The sequence below is a fragment of the Lontra canadensis genome, unplaced genomic scaffold, assembly GCF_010015895.1.
Source record: "Lontra canadensis isolate GAN:19392208 unplaced genomic scaffold, GSC_riverotter_1.0 scaffold53, whole genome shotgun sequence".
Classification (NCBI taxonomy): domain Eukaryota; kingdom Metazoa; phylum Chordata; class Mammalia; order Carnivora; family Mustelidae; genus Lontra; species Lontra canadensis.
Window position 1 is genome coordinate 12,386,424 of NW_022631047.1, and position 26,384 is coordinate 12,412,807.

The 26,384-nt window shown below is 50.7% G+C and overlaps 1 protein-coding gene across 8 annotated transcripts in view; it reads left to right on the forward strand.

Annotated features, from left to right (window-relative positions):
• Window positions 1–26,384, forward strand: part of CRACR2A (calcium release activated channel regulator 2A) — a 134,784-nt gene that overhangs the window by 98,618 nt on the left and 9,782 nt on the right. For 4 of the 8 annotated variants that reach the window (XM_032874841.1, XM_032874839.1, XM_032874842.1 and 1 more), the window contains 7 exons: window positions 1,378–1,696; window positions 5,637–5,769; window positions 11,108–11,189; window positions 11,287–11,401; window positions 19,469–19,570; window positions 21,769–21,845; window positions 23,214–25,943. In XM_032874841.1, the coding sequence (XP_032730732.1) occupies window positions 1,378–1,696; window positions 5,637–5,769; window positions 11,108–11,189; window positions 11,287–11,401; window positions 19,469–19,570; window positions 21,769–21,845; window positions 23,214–23,298 (913 nt within the window). In that variant the 3' untranslated portion in view covers window positions 23,299–25,943. Of the gene's footprint in view, window positions 1–1,377; window positions 1,697–5,636; window positions 5,770–11,107; window positions 11,190–11,286; window positions 11,402–16,392; window positions 16,583–19,468; window positions 19,571–20,517; window positions 20,665–21,768; window positions 21,846–23,213; window positions 25,944–26,384 lie in introns of those variants that run through there. The other 4 variants (XR_004384717.1, XR_004384718.1, XR_004384719.1 and 1 more) reach the window with 3 other exon arrangements.

Genomic DNA, 26,384 nt, shown 5'->3' on the forward strand with positions numbered 1-26,384 from the left:
CAGGGACATTGAAAGAGGAAGGTAGGAAAGGCAGATAGAGGGGCCCAGCCTGGCTTCCTCACCCATTCACAAACGGGCAGCTGCTTCTGAGCTCTTCCCAGACCAGCAGTCCCCCTCACTCACTTAGCTGAGGGCTGTTCTGTGAACACATCTGTTTTTGTGCATTGTCTTATGAGTGACGTAGGCAGGCCGCAGGAGCCACATTTTACGGTGAGGAAATTGAAGCTTCAAAGAGTTGAAGTGTTTTCCCTAGTGGCACAGTCAGTAAGGGCTGGTATTGGGACCACAGCCAAGGCCACCTGATTGTTAATTGAAGATGCTTTATTTCCAGATCTTTTATACTCCTTTTGTCACATCCTTTACTGCTCCTTTGTGGCACTTATCCAGCTTGTTGCAGCGTATTTAGTTGTGCCATTACTGCTTCAGCCCCCCCCACTGAGCTGAGCATTCCGTGAGGACAGGGCTGTGTCCATCTGTGCTCGACTGTGTCATTAGCTAAATACCTGGTTGTAATCATCAACACCACCTTCCTCATCATCCCCCCTCCATCATCATCATCACCACCACCTTCCTCATCACCACCACCTCCATCACCATCATCACCACCACCTTCATCATCATCACCACCATCTTCATCATTAACATCTTCCTCATCATCATTACCACCTTCACCACCATCATCACCACCACCTTCCTCATCACCACCACCTTCCTCATCACCACCACCTTCATCATTAACATCTTCCTCATCATCATTACCACCTTCATCACCATCATCACCACCACCTTCCTCATCATCACCACCATCTTCATCATTACCATCTTCCTCATCATCATTACCACCTCCATCACCATCATCACCACCACCTTCCTCATCACCACCACCTTCATCATTAACATCTTCCTCATCATCATTACCACCTTCACCACCATCATCACCACCACCTTCCTCATCACCACCACCTTCCTCATCACCACCACCTTCATCATTAACATCTTCCTCATCATCATTACCACCTCCATCATCATCATCACCACCACCTCCATCATCATCACCACCTTCATCACCATTGTCACCACCACCTTCCTCATCATCATCACCGCCACCTTCCTTATCATCACCACCACGTCCATCATTATCATCTCCACCACCTTATCACCTTCGTATTCATTAAACACTTTCAGAAGTGTGTTGGGTGTATGAGCTAGAGAATGCAGGGTCTGTTTTTATTTCCTTTCCTGGAGCTTTCCAACCCCAAGGTGTGATGCTTTTCTGTTAGTTGTTTATCACAGAGCTATTAGACATCTCTCTAGTTTCCATATTGACATATTTTATGATATTCTCCCCATTTCTCTTTCTTCCTTACCCCGTAATAGCCAGTCAGAGGAAGAAGAAGATGTGTTTGGCCTCCCAAGGAGGAGAAGCTCCCTTGGCCTGAGTGGATATCCCCTTCCAGAAGAGGAGCCAGGGGCTGGGGGTCCGCTCCCCCGGGCACTCCGCAGAATCATCTCCATTGAAGAAGACCCCCTGCCCCAGCTCCTGGAAGGCAACTTTGAGCAGCCATTGAGCAAATGCTCAAAAGAGGAGGCGGTCTCCCAGCAGAGGGTGGAAGGACAAAGCCAGCAGGCCAGACCCTTGGAACCCATACCTACATCTCCCCGAAGGCAGCCTGTTGGAAAAGAAGCCTTGTCTAAGGTAAGGACACATCCTATGTTGGTTTCTTGATGTCACTTTTATGCCTGTCTCTTGCATTTGAACCCAAGAGCCTCAAAGGCAGCTCAGGAAGTCAGATGTGGCTGGTCTTATGAATCACCCTATTTGCCTCTATCAGATACCAGCTTGCCCTGTGGAACTGAGTGTCACCGGGGAGGATCAGGGGTCCTAGTAAATTCTCCTTCTAACTTCTGTTGCTTGCCCTTGCGTTCTGTTTTTCTGATTCGGATCAGAAGCATTTATTGAGTGACTAGTTTAGATTTAGACAGACACCTTGTTTGGCTCTTAGCATAACATATCACATAATTTAAAAATTATAAATCTTCTTATATTTTGTAACTGTTCTCAGCAAGGCCAATCATTGCTCTGTAAAGCTTATGTCATCATCCCAACTGGCTAACCATCCTTTCATTCCCAAATGCCCTGCCTATTCCTCCCTAGAGGGTGCTTCTCCTGTCCCTCATCCTGCCTGCACTCCCCACCAGGGCTTCCTGCTCAGTGCTGCGGGAGAAGGAGGCCATAGTAACCATCTTCCTCTGGTTCATGGTGATGATGTTCCCCACCTTGTTTGTGACCCAGGCCCAGGTATAGACCCCTCCAGTCCCTCACCTCCCACTGGGCGCTCTGAAAGTCTACAGAAACACCCATGACAGTGTGAAAGAGCCTCCTTCCTGTACACGGGTGGCCCAAATGGGCATCTGGGCATTTCCAAATGGCTCATGTGGCAAGAACTTGTCCTACTGGGGCATGTGTACCGGGATACCTTTCCAACCACCGCGGGGACTTCTTGGCACCAGTTGTCATTCCTGGGCCTGGATTAAGATGCCTACATATCCCTTCTCCAAAGGACCCTGGGCCAGGGGATGAGTAAGAGCTGGATGGCACCAGTGGTGGGTAGCAACCCCTTCGGTCCTCCATGCCCTTCCACGTTCCCTTCCACACAGACCTACACGTGAGGGCGGGGGACCCACTGGGCTTTTAAATACCCAAGCTCTGCTCCCAAATGGAAAACAGTGTCGAGAGGTCAGTAGAAGTAGGGTGAAGGGGAGAACGAAGTCTCCGGGGATGCTGGGCCACGTGAGCGGATGGGGCGTGTCAGCAGTGTCTTTTCCTCTGTGGCAGGTGGGAAAGTAGAAGCCCAGAGGAGCGAGGTCTGGTCTGGCCCCCCAGGGACAGGAGCATAGCCTCTTCGCCCCATGCTCTCACATGGGTGCTGATTCCATCACGTGTGCTACAACTAGCCCAGGACAGGAGCTGCCGCAGACGGGAAGTGTGCTCTCAGAGAATCACGGGGCAGCTTCCCCAGAGGGTCTGCCTTTGCAAGAGCTCTGTGAGGCCGGCGCTCCCATGCAAGGCTGTGGAGGCATCAATTGGTACAGCCTTTCTGGACAGTAGTCTGATAACAAGAATTGAGAACTTAGAAATTCCACATCCTTTAAACCAGCACTTCTACTCCTAGCAATCTTTCCTAAGAACCAAGTTCAGACAAAAATTTAACTCAAAAATGGCCCTGTATATTAGCAAATACTTGAAAAAATTCAATAGAATATTATAGCACTGTTAAAAATCACATTTTCAAGGGGCACCTGGGTGGCTCAGTCGGTTAAGCATCTGCCTTCAGCTCATGTCATGATTCTAGGGTCCTGGGATGGAGCCCCGTGTCCAGTTCTGTGCTCAGCGGGCGATCTGCTTGTCCTTTGTCCTCTGCCCCTCCACTCGTGTGTGCACACACACACTCTCTCTAATAAATAAATAAAATCTAAAAAATATAAAATCACATTTTCAAGAAACTTTTCTGACTTGGAGACATATTTATAATTTAATAATATATGAGAAAGAGTAGAATTGTGTATAATATTTCAAATCGCTTTAAATAAAACATATATTCATTCATCCACATAGAAAAAAGCCTAGAAGAAATGCATCAAAATATGAATAGTGCCCACTTCTGGGTGGCAAGACAGACTATGAATAACTATTAGTTTCTTCTCTACTTTTCTGTTTCTCCTAATTTTAAAAAATTGCCATATATTACTTTTATTTTTTAAAGCTTATTATTACTTTTTTAAAAAGTGGCAGGACAGAGAATGAGAACAGATCTTACTCTGGCACCCTCCCCCCAATCTGGTTATCATGCTGAGGATTGTCCCCCAGAGGGGACACAGGGCATATGAGTGGACATGAGTTGGAGTTCACGGCGCCTGGGAGGTGGACCTCTCCTGCCCAGAGCTGGACCATCAGGGTGTTGATCTCCTCTGGCCTACAAAACCCCCTGCTCCTTGTAGAACGGGGCTGACACAGCCTCTGCAGCCAGAACCATCTCCTCCTGCTCTGGGCTTCACATTCTCCACCTGGTGACAGGCCTAGGGATACACAGATTGCTGCCCTGAGATTTAGTCATACAAATGACAACAGGAGGCTGAGGCTGAGCAGGGACCCGCAGAGTTGATGCTCTTATGCATTAAAAGAATGTAAAAAATGGGGCAGAGGGTATAGTTTATGAGTGTGGGTTTTGTTGGTTGTTTTTTTTTTAAAGATTTTATTTATTTATTTGACAGAGAGCACAAGTAGGCAGAGAGGCAGGCATGGGGGGTGGGGGAAGCAGGCTCCCCATTGAGCAGAGAGCCTCATGTGGGACTCGATCCCAGGACCTCAAGATCATGACCTGAGCCAAAGGCAAAGGCTTAACCCACGGAGCCACCCAGGCGCCCGTCTTTTTTTGTTTTGTTTTGTTTTGTTTTGTTTTAAGTTTAGATTAAACCCCTGTCATTGACCTTGAATTCCCTCTTAAGTACTGTGTGGAATTGATTTCTCCCCAAAAGGCTGTTAATGGCTTTTCTCCACGGCTCAAGTACTGCAAATATCTGCCTCCACTCCATTATAGTATTTGCTGAACGAGAGGAGCTAATTCCCCCAAATCCGCTTCTAAATAGATCCAGAAGAGCTTCCTCATTTGGCCAGGCAGGGCTGGGCTGGGCCTGGAGGCAGGATTTGGGCGAGCAAACAAGCAGTCAGTGGGAAGGCGCGGTCCCGTGGGCAAGAGGACTCTGGTTGCTCTGTGGCTCCCGCTGTCCTAGAACAAGTCCATTCCCCACCGGGCTTTAGGGTCCCAGACTAACTCACTGGCCGACATGCTCCCAGCCCCTGCGGGCCACCGGGGCAAGGAGAAAGAGCACAGTGACCGTTGAGTCTGGAAAGCTCCGCCCAGGGGTCTGGTCCGGCCTGGTGGATTTCCCAGCCTACTGAGTGGACAACCTGTTTCCCAGGCAGACGGGGCCCCAACTGGAAGCTGATGAGGTGGAAGGAGGAGTACCATGCAGGGAGGCAAGCAAGACCATGCTCCATTCAGCCCAGGATTTCAGTGATAGGGCAGAGATAAAGGCCCCCTAGCCTGGGCCATCTCTGCCCCCGTGATATACCTATGTCTTCTTCTTTCTCCCCTTCCCCCTGCAAACATCCCACCTGTCCTTCCCCTGCACAGAGAATCTCTGCCTTCTCTTTAAGCCCCCACTCGCAGTGTCTACACCCCCCTTCCGCCGTGGACCCTGGACTCCCCCCTCCCCCTCCACGCTCCTGGAGCAGATGGAAGCTTGTGTTGAATTACTTGTTTCTATGGCTGCCTCCATCCATCCACGGCCACCAAGGCCTGGCTCCCCGTCCCCGTGTCCTCTGCCCGGGGTCCGCAGGACTGTAGGCAGACCACAGATGTTTGAGTGAGTGTCTCTCTTCCCTCCTGCTGATACTAGAAGGAGCCCTATGCCTAGAGCCCAAAGCTCCTTGTACCCAAGACTGGAGTGCCCTCCCTCGTGCTGGTCCACAGGCCAGGTCCCCGCCTTCCCCCGGACCCGGTAAGGACAGGTCGTAGCAGGAGGTGGGGCTGGTGGCCATGCCAGCCGTGGGCCAGACTGTCTGCCATCCACAGGAGGAAGCCTCCCCCTCCATCCCAGACCGGCTCTTCAAAATTGTGCTTGTGGGCAACTCCGCTGTGGGGAAGACGTCCTTCCTGAGGAGGTTCTGTGAGGACCGGTTTGCTCCCGGCTTGGCAGCCACCGTGGGTGAGTTCCTGCCCCGGGAAGGGGAGGGAGTTAGAAGAGAGCCCAGGAAGGGACTGGGGGTCCGGTGGGAGTGGCCGTGGGAGTGGCCGTGGGACCTTGCTGGTAGAGGGCCCTCGCCCGCCTTATTCCCCAGCGAGGCGGAAGGAGCAAGGTCAGTCCTCCTCCTGCACAGTGCCGGCTGCCTGAGCTCATTCCACACGGAGTGAAGCCCCTGAACGCTTCCTTCATCCAGCCTGAGGGGAACTGCAGCCAGCAAAGGTGGACTTTGGGCCCACGTTCCCCTCTGAGCTCATCTCTTTTTTTAAAAGATTTTATTTATTTATTTGACAGAGAGAGACACAGCGAGAGACGGAACACAAGCAAGGGGGAGTGGGAGAGGGAGAAGCAGGCTTCCTGCCGAGCAGGGAGCCTGATGATGCGGGGCTCGATCCCAGGACCCCGGATCATGACCTGAGCTGAAGGCAGACGCTTGACGACTGAGCCCACCAGGCATCTCTAAGCCCATCTTTTTAATCATTTTTTTTCTCCATTTTCAGCATGGCTTTATGCTTTTCCTGAACTGTGCACCTCAACATCACAATCCCTGCCTCCCCAACGGGCCAGCAGCTTCCCTGCCCCTCCCTAAGTGTGCACATATGTGTGCGTGTGTGTGCGTGCATGTGTGTGTGTGTAGAGGGGTGTGGTGGAGGATAGTGCCCTGGGTGACTCCTTTTACCAGCACATGTTACCCATCTGTGGCCCAGGCCTGCTGGGTGACAGCTGGATTTCATCGTGGAAGCTCATTAGGCTCAGCTATTAATGGATGATCTTGGCTTAATGTGTTCCCACACTCGACTAATATTTTATTCAGATGGAGGCCTTTGCTCTCTTCACCCAAAGTTGCTCATTGCATTAGAAGATGTGGCAAGACCCAAGGGCGTACTGACCTTTTAGCTTCTACCTTTTGCTTGAATCACTCAAGCCAAAAATAAATCCACTGAGAGATTACTATGTACCATTTAACCACAGTGATAAGGCAGCTGTTCCAGAAGTTGAAAACATACTGATGTGATAAGCATATTTACCATGGGGCTTTTGTATTCATCATTTCAGTCTGTCTTCGCACAACCCCGGGGGGAAAGAAGGTACTGTTATCAGCCCAATAGACAGATGGGGAAACTGAGGCCCAGAGAGATTGAGAGCTTGTCCACAATCCCTCAGCTCATTCAGTGCTGACATTGGTCCCTCACTGGCCCCTTCTGTACCACTCTGCTATCTCCTGAGCATACGGAGTGGTGTGTGCTCAGCACCCGGGGAGGGGTAAGGACACTTGCCCATCCTGAGAGGTGGGCACGGGTTGTTATAGGCAGGGGAGGCTGCTGAGGTTCAGTGGGACTTAAGGAGCCTGGGATTTTCATCTTGGCTCTGCCACTGATCAGCTGTGTGACCTTAGGAGGACATGTTACCCCTGGGTGCTTCGAGTTTTTCCTCCTGGAAGATTCGAACTAGGTCACCAAAGACAGCTTTCAAGCCTGGTTCTCTGTTCAGACCATCTTGGACCTTTGGCTGTCTGACAGGCTGGCTCTATAAGACAGGCTTCCCCTGCTCCAGAGCCCTGCCTGGGGAAGGCTCCATGTTCTTTCCCTTCCTTCCAAATTTGCGCCTGGAGGAGGGTCTCTTCCCACATGCTTCAGGCATCCCATCCTTACTGTTGGGTCTTTTCCTCCATTGGTATCACATCTGGAACATTCTCCTGTCCCCTCTCTCCTGTCTCATTCCACCCAAAGACTGAGGCCCCCCCCCCCAGATGAAGAATCAGGCCCCTAACAGGAAGAAGGGGAGGCTATGACCCAAGAATGGAGAAGTCTGGCCTTGCGGGCCTTGGGTGAGCCCAGTGTCCTGCAGGAACCAATGGCTATAGAAAGAGGACTCACATTCCTGGGGGCGTTCCATGGGGGAGGCCCCCACAAGTCAGGGCTCCAGCACAGGTTCGTGGGAGACGGGGTGGGTGCCAGCCCCTCGGCCCTCAGAAGCGTCCCTCTGAGCGACGTGCACGGCGCACCTCCCCCGTAGATGAAATCAAGGAATCAGGGGCCGTTTACATTTCCAACCTGTACCCCTGAGCTGGAAGCCTCTGAAAAATGAAAAATCAGACTAATTTGCACTTCCCAGGAGACCAATTATGGAAACACCTACAATTTAGGAAGGGAAAAATATCAAAGATTCCAAATCAGGAATGCCCTTCATCACACTGCGCAGAACATGCTGGAACAGCAGCTGAAATTAGTCTCCCTGCCACACAACGTGCCTTGTTCTGGTACACATGTCAGTAACAGATGTCACACCAGCCACCAGAAAGATGCTCCCTTTAAAGAGACAGAGGAGCCACAGAATTCTGCTCTAGGGGGACAGAGCTCTCTCACCCTAGCCTGGGGCTCCGGCCATCCACCCCCTGTCAGGAGCAACCCCACCAGCATAAACAGAGTCCTAAGAGAGACTCAGCAGTTCCTTAAATCTTTCCAGCCCCATCAAAGGGGACTTCAGGTCTACCGCTCCCTCATATGGACACGATCCCTCCTGGGCTCTTGGCTTGAACACAATGTAAATGCTCTAATATGGCAGTGTGACTTGAGGTCCCTGCCCACCCCACCTTAGGACCAGCGGATTCCTTCAACGGCAAGTGCTTGAGCCCCGTGGGTGTCCTGGAGATGTCAAATGATGGTTTCTGTAGAACGCTGGAGCTCATTTTGTACGTGACAGGACTGATTAATAGAAGCTAACCCTCCCTGGAAACTAGGACTCAGAGTCCTGTGCTCCTTTCATTGCCCCACATTGGTTCACAGCCCCCTGCCGTCAGTCACAGGCCACCGCCCAAGAGGTTTCTTCCAGAAGTTTTTTCCTAACAGAATGCACTCCGCCCCTTTTGGCCACCAGTCTGTTTTCTATCCCACTCCACATCTCTGCAGAGAAATCCTGGAGTTTTTCTCTACGACAACTTTCAGCCCCCTCCCCAAATCCCCCTACTCTAAATGATATCTCGAGCCTGTCTTGTCCAGAAGGGTTAATGTCAGTCTTGGAGTCCATCAGCCCAGCTATAACCCACACTATCCCCCGACAAGACACGACGCAATTCTCAGTGACGGGGACCCCTGACGTCCAACTGTCATTCAGGAACCAGACAGGTTGCAAGTTGGGCGTCACTGCCATGTGTTTCTTGAATGCTACAGCTGAACTTCAAGATTATGAGCCTCTGACCTAGCCATCTACACCTTCCATCATCCCTCATTTGCAGATGAGGAGTGAAGACACCCCAAAATGACATAACGTCATCGAGGTCGCATAGCGAGTCAAGGCAAAACTGAGACTGGGACACACAGTGTGGGTTGCCCAGCTCTTGAAATGTTAGAACTGCCTGTGGTCTTAGAAAGCAGTTTATTCTAGGCTCTCTGGTCCTACGTCATTGTGTATTGCCTGTTCTGTTGGTCTCCGACTCCTTGTGTCTCCTGCCACCGCCCCCGGGCTCCCCCTTGGGCTTCTCGGTTTCCCAGGCCTCTCTGTCTGAGGTTGCAGAGACAAGTACATCGTGTACCCAGCTGGGAGTCCCAGCAAGCTCACCAGGACACAGAAACCACTTTGCTCCCTGTAAGACAAGCTCCCTGTCCTCCGGCAAAGTATTTGGCCAGTGAGATAGAGCAAGATCATGACCACAGCCAAGACACACGGGGCACCGCCTGCCCCTCTGCCTGCCTGCCTTTCTGTTCAGGAGAGGGCTCTGTCCTGGGGGCTTTGGACCATCAGCCTGCTTTCAGATCAGACCCTGAAGGTGTGTCAACCATGGTTGACTTTCTCCTGAGTTGTTATCAGGAAGGGGTGCCTGGGTGACTCAGTGGTTAAGTGTTTGCCTTCGGCTCAGGTCATGATCCCAGGGCTCTGGGTTTGAGCCCCACATCGGGCTCTCTGCTTGGCAGGAAGCCACTCCCCCTGCTTGTGTTCCCTCTCTTGCTGTGTCTCTCTCTGTCAAATAAATAAAATCTTTAAAAAAGAGAAAAGGAAAGGAAAGGGGAAGGGAAGGAAAGGAAAGGAGGCAGCTTCTTTAGTCCCCCAGAGCACAGACTGGGGAAGCCTCCTAGATTCAGGACAGCTAGTCATAATCTGTTTTGTTGGGAGCACTAAGCCCTGGCCTTTCTAGGTGAAATGAGGCTACCAGGTGTCCCTGGGTACAGGGCACCATTGCAAAAAGAATGAGCCTCAGAGCTGGGCTTATAACTCACTATAGCCTGTGAAGCAGAGGGCGTCCAGAGTTCCTGCTTAGGGACTTAGGTCTGACATTCTAGAAGTGGACGACTCTCCCTCCCGCTTCTTGCCACTCCTGGGCCCCTAGTGCCCTCGGTTTTGCCTGGAGACAGTTGCTGGGATGCCCTTTCCTATTTGCTGCCTCTCTATCATCTCTTTTGTCTCTGTGTCCAAGCTTCTATTGCTGTCCATTACTGACCCTTCCACAGCAATCTGTTAGGATGGCCCAACTCCTTCCCCCGGGTCTTTTTGAAGGTGGCAGGGGATGCCCTCTAGAACCCAGATCCGATACCATGAGGGAGCAAGACTTTTTGAAAAGTGCTAAACATTTGTGAACATTCTTACACGATGTAGGAAAGAGGAATATGTTCTTAGAGAAACTGCATTAAGGTTCTTTTCTCTGAGGGCCACTGTAGGGTACAGACCTTGTCTCCCTGGTGCAGGACTCTGGGAAGGGTCGAGGCCACAGAGAGATGGTTTTGACTGGCCCAGTGGCTCGTATTAGGAGCTCAAAACCCATCTCAGGGGTGACTGCTGCTTTTGACTCCCTCCCTTGCCACTTCTCTTCTGACCCTCCCTCTACCTGCCACTGCTCACCCTCTCCTATCCTTTGCTTTGGCTGATGGAAGTCTGAAAGTATGATCCATCCCCCAGGAATAATTGAAATAGGAGGACAGTCTCCTCCTCCTCTATCTTTGCAATGAGGGAGTAAATTCATGAAAAATAACAAATATCTTCACCTTGGTGTATCGTTTCTACATATGGGATCTCATTTGAGCCTTATTATAGAATCCCTAAAGAGGGTGTGAATTACATTGCAGCAAGGAAACTACAGTTCAGAGAGGTTAAGCGATTTGATCCACACCCCGCAGCTGCTCAGTGGCAGAGACAGGACCAGAGCTCAGCTTCCGCACCTCCTCGTCCAGGTCCCCACATCCCCTCCCTGGGGGCGGGGGGCACCTGCTCAGGGAGGTTTGTCACCCCTGGCCTCACGGGCTTCTGGACATGCGGGGAGTCTGGGCATAGTTCTCTGATCTGGAAGTGATAGGCTCCCTCTGCCTTGCAGGCATCGACTATCAGGTAAAAATGATGCACGTTGATGGCTCATACGTGGCACTGCAGCTATGGGACACGGCGGGACAGGAGAGGTGAGGAGTGCCCCTGACCCAACCCTGCCTCCTCACCGCCCACCAAGGGGGCCGCCGGGATGCCTTGCAGCCCCTGACATGTGGCCCTCGGTGACAGGTACCGCTGCATCACCCAGCAGTTCTTCAGGAAGGCCGATGGCATCGTCGTCATGTACGATGTCACAGCCAGACAGTCGTTCCTGTCCGTCCGGCAGTGGCTGAGCAGCGTGGAGGTGAGCTGGTGACCTTCTAAAGCATTGACGCTGACTCCTCCCTCCCCCTTGTCCCCGCCCATCTCCTGCCCGGCCCTCTGTACTTCTAAAACCTGAGTCCGAACCCGCCTTCTCCAGCAACACACGGGTTCCCACGTCCATATGGACATTCACCCAAGCCCAGCCCTCCGTACTGGGGTGAATGAGACTGACTCAGTCCCTGCCTTCACGGAGGTGGGGACTTGAGAAACAGATCACACCCCTGACTGTGTCATTACAGTCGCCATCAGTGCCTCGAGGGAAGGAGCTAGGATTGGGGGAGGGGCTCAGAATGGCAAGAAACCAGTGTTTAAGCGGAGTCCCACCCGTGTTCTTCCCTCTCTCGGCCCTCTGTGTTGCTCTGGCTCCCGTGGGCCCAGCTATGCCCAGCCCAGGAGGGGCTCCACGCAGTGTCTTGGGGTCTCTGTCACAACCCTCAGCAAGAGGGGAGGCTGATCTACAATGTGAGCCCCCCCACCCCCTGCTCACCACAAGGCCACCCTGGGCGGGGCCCACAGGCAATAGCCCTCTTCTTTGAATTCTGGATTAGCTGTAAAACTCAACTCCCTTGATTTATACTCGCAGGAAGTTGCTTTGCAAGTGTTTTGTACTTTCTGGCCATTTGCATATTCTTCCTCGACAACTCAGATGCAGCCTTCTCAAGGCCAAGGTCAGGGTGGACAAGGCACATACTTATTTGAGAGGGCCTCCAAGGAGTCTTTAACAAAACGATCAGCTAGGATGCCCCGCCTCCTTCCACCTGCAATATCCATGTGCTGCTCATGCATTTGTCTAAAGCACGGCCAGGCACTGTTCTAGGCTCTGGGAATGATAGCAGCAGGTAAGAGACAAGGTTCCGGTCCTTGTGGAGTTTACCTTCATCCCTCTGTTCAAGCCTGGAAGACCTGGCATAGTCCTTACCTGCTTACCACACTGTAACACCACTGTGAAGGACACAGTTGCCAGCCCAGCTCCCTGCCTCTGGGTCTCCTGAGAACTGACCCTGTGCCTCTGTCATACTGTGTAACAGGCGTCTGGCATGGGGCCCCACAGAACTAGTGCTCAACAGATGTGGGAGGCATAAATGGATACGGTATCCTTGGGCGGGCAGAATCCTGGAGTTGTTCATTTCTTCATCCTTTTGGCCCTAAGATCTGTGATTCCTCCCACCAAAATCTGTTTCTCTTGGAGTTTGGATTGGCTGGGCCACTCCTTTCTTCTGTGAATCCACATCCTTCTCATTTCCAGGAAAAAGAAGGAACAAGAGTGGAAACCAAATTCAAAGGTTTCTCTGAAATTTGTTTCATACAAATTATTTCTCAAAATGATGGTGCTTGAGGAACTTACAGTAGAGAAAATGGAAGTTTTGACATGTAGCGAATGGCTACAGGCCAAGCTAACAAAGAAGGCAAATAGGATGGGTAATCTGGAAGCAATAGGACATGATTTTTGTTTGTTTGTTTGTTTGTTTGTTTGTTTGTTTTGACAGTGCAGCCCATTTATCTTCCTCACAGAAATTAAGCCTCAGGAGTGACACTGGGGATTAGCTATCTACTGGTTCTCAAACTTTCTTCTTGGGATCCCTAGGAGCATAGAGACTCCCCCCCCCCCAGGAACTGGGGAGGGCTCATCCCCCAGATCACTGAGAGCCCTTTCTGCTTCATTCAGTTTTCTCAACTGGAAGTCCAGGCCCAATTTTGTTAGACAAGAGGGTTTCCCTGTGAAAAATTACTGATCTAAAACAGCCATCTCATTCTCAAAGGAAGACGTCGAGGCCATGACCTCTGTACCACCCATTCTCTTCCCAGCTATGTACATTTCTATTTTTTTTTTTAAGATCTCTTTTTTTAATTTATTTGACAGACAGAGATCTCAAGTAGGCAGAGAGGCAGGCAGAGAGAGAGAGAGGAGGAAGCAGGCTCCCTGCCGAGCAGAGAGCCCAATGCAGGGTTCGATCCCAGGACCCTGGGATCATGACCTGAGCCGAAGGCAGAGGCTTTAACCCACTGAGCCACCCAGGCGCCCCAGCCAACTATGTACATTTCATTGTCTCCAGATAGCAACATAGTGAGACAGACTGGAGCAGGTAGAGGCAGTTTAAGTAGCCTGGGATGAATAGGGATGGAAAGAGGAGGCAAACTTAGAGAACCGTGCTCTTTGCCCTCAGTAGGGGCTGCCGCTTCTGAGGCCCTGGTTGTGCACCCAGAGCCCAGGATCTAGCTGGAGAGGTGGAATATCAGGTGGAATTTGGCAGCAGTGAGGCCGAGAAATCACAGAGGGCCACCGTTGCAGCTGGAAGCACGAGCTTGGTCATTCTCCTGAAAACCGGGCCAAGCCCCGGTTGTCTGGCGTGTTCCCAAGTGGGGCAGGGCTGAAAAGCACTGTCAACACGTACCCAGCAAGAGACCTCAGGGAAACCCTAGTGTCTCGATGGCCCCCTGGGGAAGCCACACGGAAAGGCACTTAACCCAGAATTCTCCAGGTGAAGGTGGGACTTTTCTGTATCATTTGGGCTTTGAATGTTCCTTCTTGGGAGTATCAGCAGAAGGTTCGGGTAAATTCTAAATGGGGATGCCAAACCCAGACGGTCAGGATCACCTGGGGTGCTTTCAGACAAAGCAGAGGCCAGGCCTTCTCTCCTAAACAGAATGATTCAGGGTCTGGAAATACATTGAAGGGGGAGGAAAAAAAAAAAAAAGAAAAAGAAAAAAGCATCAGTCCCCTGGGTGATTTGGCTTCTCAGCCGCCATGATCCAAGCCTGAAAAGTGCTTCTCGAAGTTTAATATGCACAGGAATCTCCTGGGCGCCGCGCTAAAATACAGAATCTGACTCCGCAGGGTCAAAACCTTAGGTAGGCCCCGAGGTTCTAACAAATTCTCAGGGAGGCCCGCGCTGCCAGGCCGGGTACCACCCTTGGAGAAGTGAGGCTCTCAATCACGGGCAGAGATGCCTGTGTGCCTTCCCCCGAGACTCTGCCGCGCGTCCCCCACCTGGGCTGGCACGGAGGAGGTGCTGGGGGGACCTGGTGCGGGGACCCAGCCCAGTGGCCCAAGGATTGGAGACCAGTGTGGCGGGGGGTGGGGGGCGGTTGTGTGAACACCTGAGCAAGTGTCAGACGGTGGAGTGTGTGTCAAAGGTGCAGAACAGTGGGATCGTGAATGCGATTATTCTCGAGATTCTTGAAAAGCCGAAGTCATTCTGCCTTGGCAACCAGCAATCAGGGGTGTCAGGTGACAGATTAAAACCTGACACCTAATTTGATCAGAGGGAACTGAAAATAATAAGTACTTTGTATTTGCGGAGCACCTTATTTTTCCATCGAACTCCAAGCACTTTGCGAACTCCCTCGCCCGGAGAAGGGGGGTGGAGGGGGAGCTTTAATAACAGGCTTCAGAACCTGAAGCCTTATTATTAAGTGAATGCTGGCCAGCTGTTCGCAGCGCCCCTTCCTCCCGCAACCTGAAAAGCAGTATAAGAAGAAAGGGCTTAAATTGCCACAGATTGTACGTGCCATGCCGAAGACTCGCTCTTGGAAGAGGTTGTGCGGGGTGGGAACAGATGCTTGAGGTGGGGGTGGGGGGCGCTTTGGTCCCTGAAAAAGAAGTTCTTACCATCCCAGCTCCCACGAAACTGGCCAGTCACCCATGACAGAGTGGACCGGAGGCTCTGAAAGGTTCCTCCTGACCCCCACATTCTTGCAGCGTATGGCCTTTAATCCCCTGGGGGAGGGGGTCAGGATGGAGGAGGAGTGGGCACAGATGAGAGGACCCTAGAAGATCCTTCCAGTCCCTACAGAACCCATATCCTTTGGCTCGAGAGAGAACTGACTAAGACTTGTGATGCTTTATGAGGTGGGAGACCCCCCCCCCCGCCCCCACCACCCTTCCATGGCTGGTCCCCTGCCCCACCCACCCTTGTTTTTCCTCCCCCTATGCATCCCTACCTTGCCCCCAGGCCTTCTGTCGGTTTACATTCCCTATATACCTTATAGCAAATCAAAACAGGTAGCCATTCCAGTCACCTGGGTATCCCCAGCCCTCCCCTACCTCCTTCTCATCTCTGCTGGGGAGGACTGGTTTAATCTAGAGAAGAAACAGGTGGCACTCTCAGTGTCCCGTGTTTAGACCATAGGACCAACTGGACATCTGGAGACTTTGGGGCCTGGATCAGGGAAAATCAGATTTGGCACAAGCCTGAACGGGCTGGAATTTTCCTCAAACCCAGTTTGTGGGTCCCCAATGTCTGCAGTCCGGGTATGTTGAACTTCTTGTTTCAATCTTTTGTCAATCTGGTGGCCCTGTATTCTTAGGCATGTAAGTCAAGGAAGTGGAAAATGACAGAAGTCATTAAGCCAACAGGAGCTGCATCTCCAAACTGGGGGGAAAAAAAAAAAAGGAGATTAATTTAATGCAGCCTCTTGTTTTATAGATGAAAAGTCCTGCGATCCAGAGAGAGGAAGTGACTTCTCCAAAAGTACCCCAGCTTGCCAGATGCCCAGCCAGAGCTAGAATCTAGGGCCCTGCCACTTCATTATGCTGCATTATGCATTATGTGACAAGAGAGTCACATGGTCTGTGGTTGAAATCTGCTTCTAAAAAATAGGTGTTCATTTCTCTTTTCCATCCTTCCCACTTCGCCTCAAAGCACAATGCTCCGTTATAGCTCAAAGGGGCCAGGCCCCCTCTCCTCTCCCTTCATGGACCACGAGCTAATTCTCGAATGAGTATCTCTGTCATTGGTGGCCATGTTCAGCACAGAGCAAAAAATAGCAGTTTGATTTTTTCCCCCATGTTCCAAGTTGAGCTTGGAGTGCTGGCAGTTTAAAACGACTACACAAATAAATCTTGTTTTGACTCATAGTCCAGGGGGTGGATAAATATGGAAACCCCCAAGATATAATTTTGCAGTCATTTTTTTCTTAGCATAACTACATGCTTTAATGTGCTGAGAAATTTTTTTGTTCTGGCTCCAGGGAACTAACAGCACTATCCTGGCTAAGTGCTTTCTCTTGCCTCCCAGCAAATGGATATTAACACACGCGCGCGCACACGCGCGCACACACAGACACACACTGCCGCCAAGCAAACCCAACAGCTGCACGTTCTGAGCTGAATGCCAGTCCTCTGCTCCAAGTTGACAGCTCGTGTTATTTAAAGTCAGAGGTGGGTAATCTTGTGAATTTCAACACGTCTGTCTTCCAACAAGCTCAAGTTCAAAGAAAGGCAACTAAAATGGTTGGAGGTATGGAGAGGCTTCTGTGCCGGGCGTCAGTGATAGGAGCCCGCTGCGTAGGTCCATCTCATAGCTCATTGAATAGAGTCTTTGAAAAGGGGTGGTTCCCCCTCCCTCCCCAACAGAGGTTGTGTGCCCAGCTAAACAACTTCAATTCCCTCCCTCTGCCCTGCCATGCCTACGGCATCTATAGAAATGTCACCAGAGGTGGGATGGACCTTCAACAGGTTTGCCAAAGGGGGTGGGCTTTGGACTTTAGACTTTGAATAGGAAGCGTTGCTTCATCTGGTGGGTCAGATCGAGCCTCTTTGTGCCAAGCGGTGCACAGGCCGAACAATTAGGTGGGTACGTGAAAAGCGTAAGGTTTGGGCAGAGAGTTGAAGACTTGAGGTTCAAGTCAGAGAGGACCTCGAGACATCTATCCCAGCCCCAGTCCTCCCCATGGCCTTGTGTCAAAGCCTGTTTTGGGGCCCTGGCGATGAAGACTGACCCCCGGATGGATAGCACTCTCTGGCCTTGTGCGTGTGCCTACTTATTTTTGCCATCTCTTTGGAGATACGCCTAATTCTTCATCAGTGGTGGGCCAGGGCCGGTGGAGGGGGAAGCCAGTTGTCCACAGTATTTGCATTAGAGAGGAACAATGTGGGAAAAACAGAAGCCACAACTCTAGCTGGGGGGTGGGGGTGGGATAGGGAGAGAGGTAGCTTTTTTCCACTCCTTCTAAGATGTTTTATCTTTATATCCAGGCATTGCTTTAAAAAAGAAGACTGCCCCCCCTTTCCCTCAGAGGCACCCCTGTGTTTGTGGTGCTCAGGGCTCAGATGCTAGGCTTGTCATTCTTCCCTATCTGACCCCATGTGGCCATTCGGCACCCACCACCACCTTGGCCAGCGAGGAGACTGAAACCATCACTCGTTCTAAAATACCTGTATCCAGGTTCAAATTCTGCCTGGGGATTTCAAGTCCGATGCTCATATTTTCGGAGTTTCCATGTCAAGAAATCCCACAAGCCTTAGTCATCCCTCACACATAAATCTACAAATAACTCTCATGTGCTCTACAACAGTAAGCCTTTTGGCCCATTTCCCTGCTTCCTCCTCTTTTTTCCTTTTCTCTGAAAAAGTCCTCACACAAGTTTCTCTGGCACCACACAGTCCGAAAATGCAGCTATTCCCATTCCCGAACACTCTGGTAATAGGGAGCCACAGCAGGTCTCCATGCCGGAAGTCGTTTCTCATTTGCAGATACTTGGAACAGAGTGAGATCCACTTAGCGCCTCAACCACAGTGTACATGATCTCTTTCTGATGGGTCGGAAGACGCATTCCAAATCAGGCAGCGCCTCTGAGCCGTCATTACCCACACACGTTGCCATCTGACCATGGGTAAATGGAGATACCACTTTGAGAGAGTTCTAGTTAATAAGACACTAAATAGCAGAGAGTTCCCTGGAAATCAGAATTTAGAGAAAACCGTTGGAGAATCGTGGACCTGTATACTATAGGGTCCTCATAACTCAGTGACTTTGCTATTGTTCTTTCGGATTCTCTGAGCCTTAACGTTCTCATGGAGGAAATGAGAATTTTTTTTTCCCACTACGGAACTGCAGTAAAAATGAACATGTACATTGAGGAGCCGTGGAGGCTTAATTTCAAATCTAATTGCATTCAAACTTAAAACACGCGCCCCTGTTGGATGGACGTGGGACATTAATTTGAAGTGGTGCGATCTAGTGGTTAAACTCTTGGCAAAACTATAAGCGGTTGTCGGCTTCTGTCATCCCCCAACCCTCTATTCAGTAAAACATTTTAGCTACAATGAATAACTATTGGTTACCAAATTATTATTAAAAGCCCCTAATTAAATATCTCGCTAAGTAAAAATAACAACCTGCTTACATGTGAATATTACCATATTAACTCACTTAATAGCTGTGCGCCGTGGGCCCTTTGTTTGCCCTCCTGAGAGGTGCGTGAAGTACACACATTTCACGAGGGAGGACACCCCAGGGTGCAGAGACTCCAGGGAGCAGGGCCCTGGCTTCTGTGCCACGGTCACCAGGGGAGTAAAGAAAGTTGACCCTGTGAATACACCTGTTACTTGTGGCCCCAGAAGTGGAGTTTCTAGGGCACTGGGCTCTTCCCACGCGGGTTTCTGTCCAAGCCAGAGCGCCCGGCAACGGAGGTCTGTACTGCCCTGCACGGTCACCTCAGATTCCTTACACAACAATCGTAGACTGGGTGCTGGGGACCCAGTACCATGAATCAGAATTGGACCCAACCCTCAGGGAGCTTATGTGCCCAGTATAAGGCCCCAGTATTAGCAGCCCCTAGAACTGCTCGAGATGTCTCGAGCAGAACCACATTGTCTTAATTCCTTTGCTACATTCTGGTTCATTTTGACTAAGTCTGGTCACTTAGGAATGTTTTCAGGGATGCTATCAGCCCTGGAAAGGGGCACATAGTTCACCGGTGTCTGCCGTCCCCTCATCCTGTTACCCACAGCACACCTGGGGAGCCTGCATGTCCCACCCAGCAGCAATGAGGGGGGAAGGAGGGAGGGAGTCACTGTACAGCTCAGTCTGGGGGGCACCGGGAGGCAGGCCTGAGGCACCTTGCAGAAGCTTTGTAAACTGAGGCTATCGGAGAAGGTGACGTTCCCTTTCAGCTTTTGGGATGACCATATTCTTGCCTGGTCTATTGGGGCAGCAGGGGACTCTCAAGCCAGATTGTAACTTTCCTGCCAGCATTTGAAGCCTGCCCTTTTGGGGTTTCCTTATGGATGCTTCTCTCATTTGGGGGATTATGTGTTCTGCAGGAAGCTGTGGGAGACTATATTCCTGTTCTTCTGCTGGGCAATAAAATTGACAACGAGAAAGAGCGGGAAGTTCCGCAAGGCCTCGGAGAGCGGCTTGCCAAGGTAAAGAGCAAACGTTTCTGTCTCTCTGGACAGGGTGGGACCCTGAGGGCAGTCAGGCCTGTCCCCAAGAACCTGGGAAGGAACTTTCTCTGGAAGCCCCCTGGGAAGGGTTGGTGTCCCAGCGTCATGGGAATGGCCCGTCTCCTGCACACATGGTACTTTCTGTAGAAAGCCACGCACTGCGAGATAGAGTTGGCAGGGGATGACTAGGGTAGGGGGAGTTTTCCCAGACTCTCTTCCTTGGGACTCAGAATGATAAATTGTTAGATAGTAATAGGTAACTTACTTAAATCCCCTATCTGATACTCAAATCTGTTCTTCTGCATTTCCACTTGATCACCTCCAGGGATGAAACACTCACTATCTGTAAGACAGCTTGTTCTTTGAACAGCTCTGTTAGAGAGCTTATCCATTCTATCAAGATTGAGCCCTGAGCTGTGAACTTGAGATAAACTCAGAGCATACACTCGAAAAACACAGCATTAAAATAAGCATCAGCCCTCTTGCCCAAGCTGGGGGGACCTATAAGGCTCGATGGAAATCAGGCAGCAAACAGTGCTCGTTCCTTAGCTGTCTCTCCTGCCTCCGAGTGGTTTTCAGGAAACTCTACGTCTGGGAAAATGGGGGTACTTTCCAGGCCCAGGATTCCATACTTTTTCGTGTGCTTGCTCTAAACAGGGACTCACGGCCCCTGAGGCTGGGCAAACGGGCACAGAGGCTAAGGGTCAAGGAAAAAAGGAGGAAGAAGGGTGACGAGGTAGCTAACTGCCTGTCTGCCCTCCCTGAACCCCATTACTGAAATTCGAAAGAACTCTGCCAACAGATTTCTCATGTCTCATCTGGCAGAAAACTCTGACCAGAACTGATGGGGAGCTGGTCTTCATTTACCTTGCTTGAACGAATTTTCAAATGTTTCACCAAAGAAGTATTAATATGTTTGATTATAGGGTGCTGTCCCAGACCCACGGAGGGTGACACAGTATAGACATCTGCTGTGTCTCTGAGACTCAGAATCTCTGCATCCCAAAATACATCTGGATCCAAGGATTTTGATTAATGAACCGCAGGCTTGTGTTTTTATCACCCCGGTTTTTTTTTTTTTCCCCTTTTGTCCCTTTTCGGTCAGTTGAAAGCAATCAAACAAACAAAAACGAGGCTCCGAGACACTAGTATTGATCCAGTTTCTCACGGGGTCCTCACTGGTGGAGTCAGGAAGCCAGCTGGAAGGCAAAGCTCATCTCGGAATTCTAGATCCTGTGAACTCTCCCTCCCCCCACCATGGAGGCTTTATTCTTCCGGAAGACTGTCCCAGAGTCAGGCTCCAAGGACGGGGGCTGGGTGAAGAGAACCAGGGATGGAGCAGGGGTCCCCGGGGCAGCGAGTCAGGAAAGCTGAGCTGGGAGCCAGTGTCCGTAGAGTCCCCTGATCTGCAAACCTCAGCAGAAGTGTCCTCCCTCGGCTGCCTGCTTCCCCACAGGGCATCAGCCTCCCTGCCATTAGCACTGTCCCGACCGAAGAAGCAGGAAATCTACTAGCAGGATTGATAAATGGGCATAATGAAGAGCCTTGGCCAAGAGCCTCCACCGTGCAGGCAGGATGGCCTCTGCCTACTGAGGTGATGGACAGTTGTCCTGTGGCACCAACGCTGGCAGCCTAGGCAGCTGGAATATTCATTAACTGGCGTGAAGGAGATTTTCTACTGGAGTGCCTTAGGGACACCTGCCCCAGGGCCAGCGTCCTGTGAAAAGCCCCGCCGTTAGCTATATAAGCCACTGAATGAACAGACCCTGTCTGTACTGTGCCCTTGGTTTCCCTGCCTGTGCAGTGGGAAGAACATGGCCCACCCCAGCCTTCGTATCGTTGCCTGCATCACAGGCTGGTGTGAAAAGGAAACAAGCATGTACATACCTGAGAGCAATTATGGGAGCGTGTAAAGCACTAAGGCAGCACACTGTTTTGTGTTTTACAATTGTTATAGCTCACCTGGGAGATGGTTACAGAACTTGCCTTAGACAGGGAGCCTAGAGCAGCGAGGGAAATCAGCATTCGTATACAGAGTGGGGGTGGGGAGAGGAATGAAGAGGGTCTTCGAGGAGAAGTGAGGGATGCCCAGAGAGGCAGACAGGCTGCTTTCCCATCTCCCATGGTTCTGTCGAGCCCCCCCAGCACTCTCTTTCCCCTCTGCTTTATGATTCCAGGAGAACAATCTGATCTTCTATGAATGCAGTGCCTATTCCGGTCACAACACCAAAGAGTCCCTGCTCCATCTAGCCAGGTACAGAGGTGCATCCCTGCAGACGTGGTCTGGTGGGAAGCACCTGCGTTCACCTCTGTGCGGACCCTACGCCCGCCCTCTGTCTGCGGGAGTCTTCTGGGTAAAGGGGCTGGAGGCCGAGGCCTTTGTGTGGGGTTCAGGGACAGCCCTCTGAAATACAATAGGGACAAAAAGGAAATGCTCCCCTGCCTCTCACCCCCACTGCCTTCTTCTTCTGCAGCTTAAAAGCTGCCTTTTCCCCCAGGGACCTTCTTTTAAAATGCAAATGATTCTGGGAAAGGTCACATCACAGGTCCCTGAACACTGGCCAATATCTCAGCAGGGAATCATTGGCATCTAGCTGGGAACAACAACAGTTATAATATAGGCTCTAGGGGAGAGGGCAGAAGCCAGGGAGGGAGGCGCTGTTTGGGAGGAACTAGAGGCACCAAGGGCGCAGTGCTTAAAGGGTTAGTTCCACCAAAAGACTGTTTTCATAAGCCTCTCCCTACACCAAAATTTTAAAAATCCCAAAACCATAGAAGAAGGCCCTATTCTCAATACTTGGACGTTCTATCATTTATTCACGTATTTATAGGCATTCATTTCATTCCATCCATCCACCCACCCATCCACTCACCTACCCGTCTATCCAGAACCACTTTATCTATGCATCGGAGAGGTTGTGGAGTCATGGAAGACCATGTAGGCTTTTTTCTGACACTGATTCCTAGGCCAAGTCAATCTACCTCTCTGAGCTTTGCCCGTAACACAGAAACAACCGTCATAGCATCCCTGCTGACTTAGGTTGTTGTAAATATCAAGAGAGATGCTAAAGGTGAAAACACACTGAGGCTATAAAGCAGGGATAAGATCCTTAGCACTATTTTTAATCCTTCACCTCCTACATTTAATCTGGAATTGTAACGACATGGGACAGACCTCCTATGGGGTTAATAATGCAAAAGTATACTTTTTGAGTCTCTACTGTGTGCCAGGTACTAGACAGGCTACAGAGACACAGAGACAAAACATACAGTCCTGGCTTCAAGCAGCTTTCTCACCTGAAGGAGCCACCCTCAGAAGGGTGAAAGCACCTTCTGACACAGGGTGATGGGGTTATAACAGAGAAATGGCTAGAATGCTGTCAGGGACACTTACACCACCTGGAGAATCAGGCGAGGCTTCTTGGAAGAGGTGTCATGAAAGATCCATATTGCCTAAACGTTGTCTTTACAAATTATGGTTACATACCTGTACTTCCCAGAGGGACACTTTGAATTCTCTGATGCTCTGGTGAGGCTGAGTTCCTTCCTTATCATCCAAATGGCCTGTAACCCCAGGACCTAGTGCTCTCCACTACTGATGTTATACCTTCCCCTCTCCCAGGATCCTCAAGAAACAAGAAGATACAGCCAGGGAGGACACAATACAAGTTGACCGCCCTGCCAAAAAGAAATCTTGCTGTGGCTGATAAGATTCCTCCCAGCCCTGTTCCGTGTGAATATGAGGTCACAGGACTTACCCTGATTCCTGCACATGGGCTCCCGCTTGGATGCTGCCACCACAGCCTGCCTAAGCCCGTTTCTGTCAGCGACTTGCCTCCACCAACAGGAGGGGAAGCACATCCAGCCAGGAAAGCTGCTCCTGGAGCATTTTGGAGTCTCCTTTATCTTCTCTCTAGACCCAGGTGCCCGTTTCCCACCCCTTCCCCCAGCTTAGTTTTGTGGGGAAAAGAAACAGATGGGCTTTTCCAGAAAAATCACCACATGCCTTTCCCACCTCCCTTCTGCTCCCCTTGCCCTTAGGAAATGCAGCACCATGGTTGCCACGGCAACCACGAAGGGCGGACTTGCTGCTTCCTGTAGGCCAAAGACGCAGGACCAGGGTGGTGGGTCTTCCTTTGGCTCCTGTTCTCTGGATATCAATGGGATGCTCTTGGCATATGCTTCATAGACCTCGAGATGTCCACGTGGTGTTGAGAAAAGCATCCACATTCTATTGCACACCCCACCCGCAGGGGTCCTGCTCCTTGCTGGGCTGCAGAACCCCATGTCTCAGCAGCCACCATGCCTCCTGTATTTGTCCCCTCGCAGTCTCTGGAACATGCCTTATAAGAAACCCACACCCTTTCCTCTCAACCCCCCACCCAGTCCTGACTCCAAGGTGGACTGTGGGTGATAAATGTGTGTCTGGGGTGAGTGAGTGGGCTTAGTTCCTACTTAACTTTGACTAAGAGACGAGAAGAAAACGAGGGGAAAAACCCATCTGCTGCTAAACAGAGCGACCATTTCTGGTGTATAAATAAGGTATATATAGCTCTGTAAAAGCCATTTTCCAATGTTTCTCAAAATAGCTCTTCGAAAAATTGTACATGATGATTAATGGGGTAGATTGACATGCAGGCAGTGAGGCCCAGCACTGGGTCCATAGTTACCGACTTCATTTTATTTTATTATTTTATTTCCAGAAGACTATATTTAAAAAAAGAAAGTGTGGCCATGTTGTTGACATATAGCTGGTGTTTCAGAAGTGAGCAGAGTGTAGCTGCTGACTTCAACATCCCTGGGATGTTGCATTATGGGGCATGATCTGGGCCCGTGTGTGGTCCCTTCATCTGGGTGGTGGTGAGTTCCCAGCCCCAGCTGGGCTCCAGCATCCCTGGCTGGCCGTCAGGGGGACTGGTGAGGGGAGGGCATTCTTGCTCTGGGTGGGAGCCTGGATGAAAAGATCATAAAGCTCACAGCCCTCTATCACTCATGTGCTGCAGGCCCAGCCCTACAGGAAAGTGAGTGGTATCCATACCTAAGTGGCACAACATAGGAAGGGAGAGGAGCACAAAGTGTCCACAGGCCTCCAAGAAGATTCAAGACAACGGTACACAGCCAGCTTGGTAGTAGAGTGTCTGCTGGTCAGAGTTCCTAAGGGTGTTCCCTGTAGCCTCCTCCCCAGACTCCTAGAAGTGTCAGAGTTCCATGGGTCACCAGGCAAGTGCCTACCTCCTTTTCTCAGGCTTTTCTCTCCCTCATTTGGTGCTTGGAGGCACCAGGGAGCCCGTGGATGGTACAGCACAAAAGCCAGCACTGAGCCCCAGGAGGTGCCCCATGATCTTGGGGAAGCCAGCTCCCTGTCTGAGCTACCATCTCATCAGTAAAATGAAAGCTGGGCTCTTTGATGCTTCCGGTTCTTCTTGCTCAGGGTCCTTGTGATGATAACTTCATTTTCTAACTTAGGCTGGCCTTGCCTTCAGTCCAAATTTGAAGGGAACTCACAGGAAACTCCTTTCTCTAAGAAAGGACCATGGCAATTGTTTCATTCGTGGGATGCAGGGGGTGATGGGTCACCCAGAAGTGGCCCTCCAGCATCTGTGTGGGTGTGTGTTGCTGTGTGAGTATGTGTTCTTGAGCAGGGCGGGGGCAGATAGAAGGTAGGGATCACCATAAAGAAAGTAAACTGAGTCTCCTGCTTCTGAAAACAAAAAAGCAGAGATGGCGGTTGGAACTTATGGGGCAAGCTGGCTATACCTGGAGTTTCCCAAGCCCTAAGATGCCTTTATATCCTATACCAAGTCCCTGGCTTGGGGCTACATTTTTCCATTTAGGAGAAGAACATTCAGGATTTAGAACAGGGTGGAGTGACCCTAGTTCCTGACCCTACAGCATGTAGGGTAAATCCCCACAAAACCTCAAAAGTCCAGGCAGAGAAGAGAGGGCAGCGAGGGTCTTTAGGCCCCTGCTGCTTTCTTCTCTAACCCCACTTGAAACAAGTATGGAGGATGGGACCTCAGAGAGCCTCTGAGAAGTTTTGTGTCCCAAGGTCAGAGCCTCCCCTTCTCTCCAAATTCCCCTTAAGCTATCAAGGTGATCAAAGTCACCCCGGTGACTGTGAGCCTGTCCCAGTGCCTGGCAGAGTGCTGTCAGAGAAATCTCGGGCTCCAAACTATTTACATAGCTGTAATTAACTTGAAGTCACCTGGCCAAGGTTCCTGTACATCTGTAGATCGGAGGTTTCAATGTCTACCTCACATGGACACATTAAGTATTAAATGAGGCAATGAATGTGAAATACTTAGCACAGTGCCCAGTACACATAGGTGCTAACAGGTAGGGGCTATGTTGTCAACATCAAGTCACTGCCCAGACCACTAACCTTGCCCTAATTTCAGATTGAGAACCAGCTAACACTTACTAAGCCCTGTAAGTGGGTGTTCTCATAAACACTACCTTATTTGAGTACCCAATTGCTGAGCCCATTTCCTTGGCATATGAGCTTGTTTCTGGCATTGCTCCTGGCCCTGTTCTCCTTCATTCCTGTGGGTTTCCTGGTTTTCCAGTCAGTACCATATCTTGCAGTGTATGTGGTCTGCTTCCGCATAATCCACATAATTCACTCTGCTCCCTTCCTGTGGTTCTCCAGGACACAGACAGCACCTGAGACCTGCTGTTAGGGTATTTATCTAAGAATGACCTCTGCTCACCACCATCATTGGCCCCACATTTTCTTCCCTATGCTGACTCCTTTCACTTCTTCTGTCATCTGTGGCTGCCCTCAGCCCTGTGT